This window comes from Budorcas taxicolor, chromosome 7, assembly GCF_023091745.1.
Source record: "Budorcas taxicolor isolate Tak-1 chromosome 7, Takin1.1, whole genome shotgun sequence".
Classification (NCBI taxonomy): domain Eukaryota; kingdom Metazoa; phylum Chordata; class Mammalia; order Artiodactyla; family Bovidae; genus Budorcas; species Budorcas taxicolor.
The window spans coordinates 94,284,255-94,296,706 of record NC_068916.1 but is presented as its reverse complement, the minus strand read 5'-3'; the positions used below and the strand labels follow the sequence as shown (position 1 = coordinate 94,296,706).

Sequence of the window (12,452 nt, the reverse complement as noted above, 5' to 3'; positions counted from 1 at the left end):
CCTGCTGGAGGTACTTTGGTTTCTTCCATGCATTTTCAATTCTGGACATGAGTTAAGTCATTGGAGGATCAGTGCCTGATATAATAGACCGGGATGTACCCATTCCAGAGATGGTACATTTTTTGTACCTGGTGGGTAACTGCTCCTGTAAATAGTATTTATAAAAAAACCAGGCCTGGCTCATTGATAGTCTATTGAAAGCAAGTGTTGGAATATGGGTAGCATGTAGCAATATATCAGAAAAAATATAATATATAGCAAAAGGCTCTATAAGCACAGCCTTAATGATACCTATTTTATTCACTTATTATTTTTACAATAGCCAAGAGAAAGGATCCAAGTGGACCCCTTAGAATACTAAGGCTTAATTCAGCCCTGTGTCACTAAGAAGATTACTGTGGTTTGAGACTAAGTTCCAGTATTGACAAAAAGCTTTTCTCATTCTGAATTCATAATCTGTTCCTCATAGTTCTTTCTGGTCCCACTTATTCTTATATTCTACCATGTGCTGCTGAGTTTTAGATGATCAGTACCCAGGGATTTATAATACAGCGTGGGCACGAGGCAACCAGAGGATGATGGCCATAACTAACTGGCATGGAAAAAGCAGGGTGAACTAACTTAACACAGGCCTGCGAACTCAGAAGAAAAGACTGAGGAACAACGCCCTATATCCTGCTCTCTGTGACATTTATATGGCACTTGGTTGTACATACATGTGCAAAATTCTATACAAATAAAATTTTTTTAAAAATGTTATTTAGAAATTTCATTTGGCTTGCTGAACACATTTCACATGCCTCATGGCTAGCAGCAACTGTCTCCTCATTACTTTGAAACTGTCTACCATGACCTGAGAGAAACTGAGCTCAAGTTTACTTGGTTTCAATGTCAGGCAAGTTGTTTCCTATTTCTAAATTCAGCATGTACACTGATCCCATTTGGGGAAGTATTTTTCAAGTGTAAAAGGTCTGCTATATATTTGGAAAAACTGAATAGTTAAAACTTAAGTATTTTAATGTGTTTAAATTTTACCATAAAAAATTGTAGTAACCATCAATAGGTGGGGTGGTGAATGCATGCAAAAATGAATCAAGACTAGAAGAATGCTGATAACTGTTGAAGGTGGGTGCTGGGAGTTTATTATTCCCTTCACTTTGTATACATTAAAATTTTTCCATGATAAAGTCTACTATATCAAGTAGGGATTTTCCCCCTAAATTTTTCTTTGTAGATCTAATTTTTTTTAACCTTTTCTTCACTCTGGTTACTCCAAATTATTTTTATCCTTCTTCAAATGCACATTTCAAACCTATAACCTTGAGGTCCCAATCAATCCAGAGGATTGGCTGAAAAGTATTCTATAGATCCCGAGGATGATCCTTATATCACACCAAGTACATGTGCTTTGGAACCTTTCATAAATATGACTGTTAAAGATGATAAATGTGCTTGTGTTGGAAAAAGTTAGTCATCTTTGGTACTCAGCAAGGTTATTCTAAAAATACTTTCAAAACATACACAACATTTTTCATTGCCATGAAGTTTTATCAGAAGGAACTTGGAATTACTTTGAAGATTCCAGTAGCATAATAGTCAGAGTCACACTTAAAAGGCTTATTAGAAAGAGTCACATAAATATTCCCATTGTCCACTGTCACTGTGTGAATCCTTTGCTTTATCCCTTTGGAGCACCACATGGGTTTTGCTGATGGGTCTTTAGGATCTATAGACTGATACAGTCCTTCTCCTGTTTCCAAAGTAATTTTATACTTATGCCAGGGGCAAACTATACATGCTCGTCCATCAAATTCCTGGGGAAAGAAATAATTGATTTTATAATATGACATTTCCAATGTTGACAATAAATCTCAGACTCAGAAAAGAATTTACTGCAGAAGAACCAGGCTGCAGAACAGGCTTCTCTTTTTTCCTCCCATTTACAAATTATTTAGCATAAGGCAGAACCTAATCTTAGCAGTCATCAAGTTCTTCTGCAGTTGATAAGAAACCCAGTGTGTTAGAGCTCTATCAGAAGATAACCAGCCCAGGCAACTACCCCATGTGACCCCAGTATGCTATTATCTGTTAGATATTAATGTCACTTCTATGACGGAAATGGGGCAAGAGCTTCAAGTGCTTCTAAATGAATCTTCACTAGCTGGTGGAAGAATGGTAAGCCTCAGATATAATTTCAAGAGAGGTTACTAAAGGCATAAGTGCATATGTTAACTAAAGAGCAATTTATGATCCAAAGTAGTTCATTTCAAACTTTTAGCTGTCCTAAAGCAGTGCTTCTAAAAATTTAAAGGACATGGGAATCACCTAGATCTTGTTTAAACTGAGCTCTTGTTTAAGTTCAGTAGTCCTTAGAACAGGCTGCAGTATTTGCATTTCCAAAACACTCCCGGGTGTCACCAATGTTGTTGGTCTGTGAACCACACTTTGAGCAGCAAGGTTTTATAGCTCTCATGATGGTCTGAAACTGAGGGAAATTCTTCCACTCTATCATCCAGGTGCTGACATTTTTATCTCCACACGAGAAGTGCAGAAATGCTGTTTCATACCACCTCCCCTGCCAGAACTGTCAGCAAACATTTTCATAACTCGTAAGTTCATATTCATAATTTAAGCACACATCTTTTAACATGAGGACAGGTGTGGAAGTAGGTAGATATGAGTTGTATAGAGAGTGGAACACTAAATTTAAGCATATACTTTGTGCCAGTCAGAGACACAGAGACAGGGAAGGGAGAGAGAGATCAGTTTCATGAGGTAGAAAAGAAGAAATCAGGCAGCTAGCTTGGGAATGCAAGGATGTAAAACAGTGCCCCCATCTTCCCTCAGTTAAGCCTTCAAAGTGTTCTTTCTTTCTTAAAATATATATATTGATATTTTTATTATATCATAAAAGTAATATATACACATTGGAAAAATTCAAACTATGTAGAATTATAAAAAGTAAATATTATTTTTTTTAAATGGGACCTCTTTAGACCTATTATTCTTTGACTTGCTTCTCTCCACTCAAAAATATACTGTTGACATTCATGCCGGATTAACTTACCAGCTGTATACTATTCCACAGGCCTCCCTGGTGGCTCGGTTGGTAAAGAATCTGCCCACAGTGTGGGAGACCCTGGTTCAATCCTTGGATCAGGAAGCTCCCCTGGAGGAAGGCATAATAACCCACTCCAGTAATTCTTGCCTGGAGAACCCCATGGACCGAGGAGCCTGGTGGGCTACAGTCCATGGGCTCACAAACAGTTGGACACGACTGAGCAACTAAGCACAGCACAGCATACTATTCCACAGCATGGCGAGTCCTAATTTAAACTGTTTCCTCTTGTTAGAACATTTAAATTTCCTTCAATTTTTCATTACAATGAATAATACCACAATGAACTAAAGTATGTACTTAACAAATGTTTAAGTGTATATATACTTATATACGTGCATATACTTAAGAAGTATGTGCACATATGTAAGTGTGTATATATATACTTTTGTACAATAATATGCAGAGTAGATCTTTCAAAGTATATTTGCTAGGTCAGAAGACATGTATATTTCTCATCTTTACCTGTAAAATGGTTTTCTTTACATTGTTAGTGTTGTGAATTCCTAGAATATTAGTAATTATACTCAAAGCATGAAAATATAGTTCAAACCCAAATATAAATTGTTTGTGAATAGAGACTGTAAATATAGTAGGAATATAAATAGGAAACATCTGAATTTGTTGAAAACAGATTTACTTTTACATACCTCTATTTCTCCCAAATGTAAAGGTCCTCCTGAGTCTGCAAAGAAATTGAACATACATCTGGTCACTAAAAACTGAAATTGTAATAGCTTTCTGGACAGTAAATAAATACAAGGTTTACAAATGAAAAATAAAATCTTACGGTAACAGCGAATATCCATAGCATGAAATTCTCCTTTGTGGTAGAAAATTACCACTTCTCTGTCATGGACAACAGCTGTTATTCTTTCAGATCTTTTAATGTCTTCTTCTCTACCCACATAGACAGAAGCATATTGCTCCTTCATTTCAGGATCTTGTTCAGAGCCATCAGGATCCATGCTAGTGGAACAACAACAAAACCACAAACAAAAAAGAAAAAGAAAAAAATTGCAAGTGGTCTTCACTAGTTTCATTACACTTAACTCACAGAGATAATCATAAGAGAAGTTTGATTTCCCTGAGACTGATGGAGGTGCTTTTAAAAATACTGGATTATAGTCAGTCATGATTGTAAGAATTCTTAAAGCTTGCCAAAATTAGAGAGGACTGACCACCTTTAGGCTGGACTTGTATTTGATTCATTTCATTGCCTAAGGTAGATATTTCAGAACTCCGGACAGATACTAAAGTCTCACTATCCTTTTATTCCCTCTCAGATTCAATGCTAAACAACACCTGCATATTATCAGTGTTGTTTTTAGCTTTTGTTGAAGGTAGTTTTCTTCGGCAAGGGCCTAACAGAAGCAAAAGAGATTAAGAAGAAGTGGCAAGAATACAAAAGAACTGTACAAAAAAGCTCTTAATGACCCCTAGAGCCAGACATCCCGAAGAGAGAAGTCAAGTGGGCCTTAGGAAGCATTACTACGAACAAAGCTAGTGAGGGTGACAAAATTCCAGCTAAGCTACTTCAAATCTTAAACCATAATGCTGTTAAAGTGCTGCACTTATTATGCCAGCAAATCTGGAAAACTCAGCAGTGGCCACAAAACTGAAAAAGGTCAGTTTTCATTCTAATTCCAAAGAAAAGCAGTGCCAAAGAATGTTCAAATTACTATACAATGACACTCATTTCCATGCCAGCAAGATTTTGGTCAAAATCCTTCAAGCTAGGCTTTAGCAGTACATGAACTGAGACCTTCCAGATGTATAAGCTGGATTTAGAAAAGGCAGAGGAACAAGAGATCAAAAGCTAGGGAATTCCAAAAAAACACCTACTTCTGTTTCATTGACTATGCTAAAGCCTTTGACTCTGTGGATCACAACAAACTGTGGAATATTCTTAAAGAGATGGGAATACCAGACCACCTGACCTGCCTCCTAATGAACCTGTATGCAGGACAAGAAGCAACAGTTAGAACCAGACATGGAACAATGGACTGGTTACAAATTGGGAAAGGAGTATGTAAAGGCTGTATATTGTCACCCTGCTTATTTAACTTATATGCAGAGTACATCATGTGAAATGTCGGGCTAGATGAAGCACAAGCTGGAATCAAGATTACAGGGAGAAATAACAATAACCTCAGATATGCAGGTGATACCACTTTAATGGCAGAAAGTGAAAAGGAACTAAAGAGCTTCTTGATGAAGGTGAAAGAGGAGAGTCAAAAAGCTGGCTTAAAACTCAACATTCAAAAAACTAAGATTGTGGTATCTGGTCCCATCACTTCATGGCAAATAGATGGGGAAAATGTGGAAACAGTGTCAGATTTCATTTTCTTGGGCTCCAAAATCAATGTGCTTGGTGACTGCAACCACAAAATGAAAAGACACTTGCTCCTTGGAAGAAAAGCTATGTCAAGCCTAGACAGTGTTTTAAAGTAGAGACATCACTTTGTTAACAAAGGTCAGTATAGTCAAAGCTATGGTTTTTCCAGAAGTCTTGTATGGATGTTGAGAGTTGGACCATAAAGAAGGCTGAGCACCAAAGAATTGATGCTTTTGAACTGTGGTGTTGGAGAAGACTCTTGAGAGTCCCTTGGACTGCAAGGAGATCCAACCAGTCAATCCTAAAGGAAATCAGTCCTGAATATTCATTGGAAGGACTGATGCTGAAGCTGAAACTCCAATACTTTGGCCACCTGATGTGAAGAGCTGACTCACTGGTAAAGACCCTGATACTGGGGGAAATTGAGGGCAAAAGGAGAAGGGGGCAACAGAGGATGAAATGGTTGGATGTTATCACTGATTCAATGAACATAAGTTTGCACAAACTCCAGGAGATAGTGGTGGACAGAGAAGCCTGGCGTGCCTGGTCACAGAGTCAGACACGACTTAACGAATGAACAACAGGATTCTTCGACAGTCTGAATAGTCTTGAACCTCTTGGTTAAAAGGTGGCTAAGTTGGTTTTGCCTGGTGTAGACAAGCCAGTTCATACAGATCAACCAGATAACCATATTCTAGTAGGAAGGAGAAGTGTGAATGGATGCCTTTAATTTTCTTAATTCACATAGAAAATGTCATTACTTTTTTCTGTCTTACTTGGGCATTCAAAACAGTGACTTTCTCTTCAATTTATAGAAGTATATAAATTTTAGAGAATCTGTAAGGTATTCTAAATATTTTTTTTTTCTTAGCACAGATATTCAGCCTATTTCTTTGAAACCAACCCTTTCAAAAGGACCTTCTTCAAGAACATAGCCATGGTCTATTAATTTCATATGAGAAAGAAACATCAAGATATATCATTGTCAGGGGTTTCAGGCCCCATGTAGAGGATTTTCCTGAGGGCCTCCTTTATGTTGGTATTTTTATTTTTTCTATGATAGTTTCTAAGTAAAACTGTATATCCTGTTTTGCCAAGAATGTCTGTATTTATTTCCTTTTTCTCCTAATAATTAGAGCAACGGTTAACAATGCAAACTTCAGGGAACAAATATGACATCTCTGTAATTTCCTAAACTTGATTAGTGTAGTGCTTTCCTTTATACATTGAATTCAAAGTTCCTGCCTCTGCCCCGTAAGAAAATTGAGTGAGGCACAAACTCAGTTTGGGCTGATGAACTGGAATGAAGGAGCTACAGAAAAGAAATAAAGAAGGATGTGCTAAGTCACTTCAGTTGTTTCCGACTCTTTGCGACCCCACAGACCGCAGGCCGCCAGGCTTTTCCGTCCATGGGATTCTCAGGACAAAAATACTGGAGTGGGCTGCCATTTAACTCCCAGGTTTTAGGTTGGTGCAACTATGTGGTTTGTGATTGTGATTGGGCAGATGAGAAAGGAATGATATTTTGAAAGAAGGGAAAAATCAGGAACTAGTTACATTTTGTACAGAGTGAGTCTGAGGTACTCAAGAGATATCAAGTCAAAAGTCAGATATATGAGACTAGAATTGAGACTCACTAGAGAGATAAATTTGGAAGTTTTCAAACTACAGAATTCAACAGAATCACTTGGAGTGGCAGTGTCAATAGGGAATGAGGTCTAACACAATTTCTGAAGAATATCCAATATTTAGACTTTCTGGATTAGCCATGCTTGACCAGAGGCTGGATTGGAACTTTTCTAAACCATTATCTGGTTTTACTTGATTTTGGCAGGTGCCCAAAGTATACAAACTACTCAGATGGTAACATTTACCTCCATACTGCTGCATGTGCAGTCATTATCACATTTTGTGACAGAACAGAAGGGCAATAATGATAAGAAAAATGGGGACAGACAGATGAATTGAAAAGAGGAGGGGGGAATAGGCTGAAGAAAAAGAAATATATGGAATATGCAACACATATAACTAACAAAGGACTGATTCAGAAAACATGAAGTATTCCTATAAACAAGTGAAAAAGGCAACCATTATAAAAATGGGCAAAAGACACAAACATTTCAACATTTCACAGATGAGGAAATCTGAATAGCCAGAAATCACATGTAAAGATGCTCAACCTAATTAATAGGAAAATGTAAAAAAAGTAAAAAGCAAAGTCAAAATAGGATTCTATTTTCCATCCACCAGATTGGCAAAAAATAACAAGTATTGGCAAGGATATGGAGCAACTGTTAGTGATGACATCAATTAGAGGTACAACAATCTAGCATTCCCTAGCAAAGCTGAACACATTCATGACCCAATAATCCTACTTCAGATACATTCCCTAGAAGTGCGCACAAGTACACCAGGAAAAATGCACAAGAATGGTTATACAGCAAAAGATAGGAAACAAGTCAAATCTATCAACAGTAGAATGGATGATTTTTACACTCGTTCAATGCAATATTGTGTAGCAGTGGAAAATGTATGGCTGTCAAGTTGGATTAGTCAAAAATGTAACTTTAAACAAAAAAATTTTAAGAATTCAGAGTATGCTTCTATTTTTATAAAGTGCCAAAAGGGGCAAAACAAAACAATGTATTATTCGTGGATAAATGTACATAGGGAAAATTTACAAAGAAAAGCAAGGGGATGATAAACACAGATTTTAAGTGTTTATAAATGTATTACATTTACTCATATTTAAAATTACTTTTTTCCCCCCAAATATAAGTGGTATCCTACTTTATGTAACAAATAATCCAAAACCCAAGAAAAGGGATAAAATGGTATTTTGTGTCCTCAGAGAATGTATACGTAAACAGATCATGAATAGATTATTTGAAATTTTTGTACAGCTTATTTCAAGACTTGCCATAGAGGAAGAAATAAATCTATAGTTCTCTTACTTTTCTTTTTCCAGGCAACAAATAGAAAAGAAATACAAGATTCAAGCAAGTACCAAAATACATGAGATATGGATTAGCATCAGAAGTTAATTAAATTCTATTGAACTCCCAAATAAATGAGAACCAAACACTATCCTTTCTCGTTTCAGTCTCTTAGAGACTTTGCAGGGTATCCCCACCCCCACCCCCGACCAAGGAAAATTGTAGGGAACTTTGCATGGGCTGATAAGAAATGAGCAGAGAAAGCTGGGGCTAAATGATAAAGGTTTCAGAGAAATATGATCAGTTTTGCATTTTGCTTAGAAAAGTATTATCTCATCCTTCAAATAATTGTTCCCTCCAAGCATCATAGGTGGTAATATTTATGATATCTGGTGACTATAATTAACACCCATATTATTCTCAATTAAATAATGTGAATATCACGGTCCATTCAGACAGCAATACAAGTCACTGTGTTCACTTTAATTACTGTTACTTTGATGCACTATTCATATGCTCCTACACATTTTCTCTGTGTTGAGTCAGCTTTAAGATAGTAGACTCCTAAAGTAAGAAAATGAAATGAAAACTTAAACTGCATTACTCAGTATTGGAGCTAGAAGAAAACTGCTTAAAGAAATGTTGAGTCATTTTGTTCCACAGTTCTCTTCAAGAGATATTTTTTTGGACTGTACCTAAAATTAGGTTTCTAAAGGTGCTAACACCACATAAAATTACTAATTAGCTAAATGAATCCTCTGTCTCTATTAGATACCTTTCCGGCATAGGGAATCTTTTTCAGCATAACTTAAGTTTCTATAAGACAGTGGGGACAAAAGAAACGTGAAATTAAAGGAATTTCTTCTTATTCTTGAGCACAAAAGCACAAAGTTGCTTTTACTGAGTCTGGGGACTTGATCTACACTTATCAGAATGCAAAACTCCAAGGTGACACCTTTACTTTAGGTTCAGAGATGAGAAATGCCATAGCTTTAGATTTGTCTGGCAGAATAATAGATAAAACTAGCTACCTTTAGTGAGTGCCAAGTGCTTGGACTCTGCATATATGAATTCATTAATCCCCAGGAAAAAATGCCTATTTTCCAGATGAGGAAACTAAGGGTAAAGGACTTTAACAAAAGCTTGCCCAAACTCACAAAATCGCAGTGAAGATTCAAACTGAGGTCTTATGTCTAAACTTTGTGAAGACTGATATATAAATCTTACCATTTTATCTAAGTAGCATCCACGGATTTATAAAAATAGGTGGCATGCATATAAACTATCTTGAAGGTACAAAACCTTTTTGCAAAGATGTTTGTGTGTACACTCCACATATATATATATCCTTAGATGATGGTCTTGAATTTTTTTTAATTTAGGAAAGCCAATGTGCAAGACTTGTGTCAACAAATGTTTGAAACAAAATCAGTTCAGTTCAGTCGCTCAGTCGTGTCCTTCTCTGCGACCCCATGGACTGCAGCACGCCAGGCCTCCCTGTCCATCACCAACTCCCAGAGCTTACTCAAACTCATGTCCATCACTTTGGTGATGCCATCCAACCATCTCATCCTCTGTCCTCCCCTTCTCCTCCTGCCTTCAATCTTTCCCAGCATCAGGGTCTTTTCCAATGAGTATGTTCTTCGCATCAGGTGGCGAGAGTATTTGAGTTTCAGCTTCAACATCAGTCCTTCCAATGAATATTCCCAGGACTGATTTCCTTTAGGATGGACTGGTTGGATCTCCCTGCAGTTCAAGGGACTCTCAAGAGTCTTCTCCAACACCAGTTCAAAAGCATCAATTCTTTGGTGTTCAGCTTTCTTTATAGTCCAGCTCTCACATCCATACATGACCACTGGAAAAGCCAATAGCCTTGATTAGATGGATCTTTGCTGGCAAAGTAATGTCTCTGCTTTATAATATGCTGTCTAGGTTGGTCATAGCTTTTCTTCCAAGGAGCAAGTGTCTTTTAAAATTTCATGGCTACAGTCACCATCTTCCCTATTAATTTAAGAGTCGCGCAGCCAGTCCTGGAATCCGCAGGTGTCGTCTGCGACATTAGAGACCTTACAGTAGCAGCTGCACTCACCTGGGTTTGAACCCCCGGCTCTGCGTGACTTGTAAGAAGTCGGCTAATGTCACTGCGATGCAGTGTGTGTGGCTATAACGCAGACCTGCACTAAGGGCAGTGGTAGGGACAAACGTCTCAGGACAGTCAAGTGTCCAGGGTAGGTCCTGGGGGTGGGAAACTCTGCAATCACCGTGGCGGTCATCTCTTAAGGGTCCTGCCATCTCTGACAGCCTGTGGGCAAGGACTTCAAGCTGTGTTCAACGTTTGAGTCAAGACAACCTGCAGTTGTCAACACCAAGCTCAAGAACCGAAAAGACAACCAGAGCATGGCTATCAAGACATGGGTGATCGTTCTGCCTGCAGACTTCAGGAGTCGGATACCCAAGACGGCTGGGGCTGCGGCAACCCTGGGGCAAGTTTCATACATTTCAGAGCACAAATGCTAAGAAAAGTGAAAGTCGCTCAGTCCTCTCCAATTCTTTAGAATTCTTCAGGCCGGAATACTAGAGTGGGTAGCCTTTCTCTACTCCAGGAGATCTTTGCAACCCAGGAATCGAACCCAGGTCTCCCGCACTGTGGACGGATTCTTTACCTGCTGAGCCACCCGGGAAGCCCAAGAATACTGGCGTGGGTAGCCTATCTCTTCTCCAGTGGACCTTCCCGACCCAGGAATACGAACCAGGGTCTCCTGAGGATTGCAGGTGGATTCTTTACCAACTGAGCTAAGAGGGAAGCCCAATGCCAGGGAAGCTTGTTAAAAAATGGCCCAGGGAAACAGCTGTTAAAAAGCAGAGACATTACTTTGCCAACAAAGGTCCGTCTAGTCAAGGCTATGGTTTTTCGGGTAATCATGTATGCATGTGAGAGCTGGACTATAAAGAAAGCTGAGCACAGAACTGATGCTTTTTAACTGTGGTATTGAAGACTTGAGAGTCCCTTGGACTGCAAGGAGATTCAACCAGTCCATCCTAAAGGAAAGTAGCCCTGAATAGTCATCGGAAGGAGTGATGCTGAAGCTGAAACTCCAATACTTTGGCCACCTCATGCAAAGAACTGACTCATTTGAAAAGACCCTGATGCTGGAAAGATTGAAGGCGGGAGAAAGGGATGACAGAGGATGAGATGGTTGGATGGCATCACCCACTCAGTGGACATGAGTTTGAGTAAACTCCAGGAGTTGGTGGTGGACGGGGAAGCCTGGCGTGCTGCAGTCCATGGGGTCGCAAAGAGTCGGACACGACTGAGCAACTGAACTGAACGGAAGCTGCAGGTCCGGAGTGAGGACCAGCCTTGACGGTGAACAAGCTCGATGGGCCCGCAGTGCCCGGGCGGAAGCCTGCGCTGGGGGTTCATGGTTAAGGAGAGCAGCGTCTAGGGCGGCGGGGCCGCAGCGCTCAGAAGACCCAGGAGGAAACGCAGCACTGCAACCGCGAACCCACCCCCAGTCTCCGGCGCCACCGGAAGCCCGAGCCCCGGGCCCGCCGCCCGGCCGGAAGTGGCGAGTCTCGCGAGCCCCGCCCCGCGAGAGGCCGCCCAGCCCCGCGCCGGGAACAGAACTTACCTTCCCCGAGTCCCTGCCCCACCTCCGCGAGACCCGGCCGCAGCGCCGCCGCGTGAGGATACTGAACCGGCCAGGGAAGCCGGCGGCCGCGTGGCGCTCCGCGTGACGGGGCGGGGCGGGGCGCCACCGCCCACGTGACCCGAGCGCGCCCGCCCCCGGGGCGGCCTCTGAGGCGTGGCGGGCTGCTGACCCTGCCTGACCGCGGCCCGCCGGCTCGCCGCGCTCCGCCGGGACCTCCGAACTGACCGTCTCAATCGTGTGTGTTACCGACGTGGGCTCCCCCACTTCATTTTAAAACGTTTGCTGAGCTCATCATATTTATCTAGATTTTGAACTCACCCATGGGTCTTCCTTCTAGAAATTTACCTCATAAAAATATTTACTAGAGTTCGTCACGATGCGTATAATCTATGTATAATGGTGTTTAT

At 40.2% G+C, this 12,452-nt stretch overlaps 1 protein-coding gene across 1 annotated transcript; it reads right to left on the bottom strand.

Annotated features, from left to right (window-relative positions):
- Positions 1-1,419: 1,419 nt before the first annotated feature.
- On the bottom strand, positions 1,420-12,139 carry RFESD (Rieske Fe-S domain containing). The gene is made up of 4 exons (XM_052643865.1): positions 12,025-12,139; positions 3,909-4,087; positions 3,769-3,803; positions 1,420-1,814 (listed from the first exon to the last, which is right to left on the bottom strand). The coding sequence occupies exons 2-4, from the start codon at positions 4,084-4,086 to the stop codon at positions 1,551-1,553; spliced, it is 477 nt and encodes a 158-aa protein (XP_052499825.1). The 5' UTR covers position 4,087; positions 12,025-12,139; the 3' UTR covers positions 1,420-1,550.
- Between the last annotated feature and the right edge of the window lie 313 nt (positions 12,140-12,452).

What these genes read in the sequence shown, in the direction of transcription:
- RFESD (XM_052643865.1), bottom strand. Translation starts at nt 4,086, where the DNA reads ATGGATCCTGATGGCTCTGAACAAGATCCTGAAATGAAGGAGCAATAT. An exon ending in TATGGATATTCGCTGTTACC is followed by an intron (nt 3,804 to 3,908) that starts GTAAGATTTTAT and finishes ATTTCTTTGCAG; the next exon opens with ACTCAGGAGGACCTTTACAT. An exon ending in TACATTTGGGAGAAATAGAG is followed by an intron (nt 1,815 to 3,768) that starts GTATGTAAAAGT and finishes TTCTTTCCCCAG; the next exon opens with GAATTTGATGGACGAGCATG.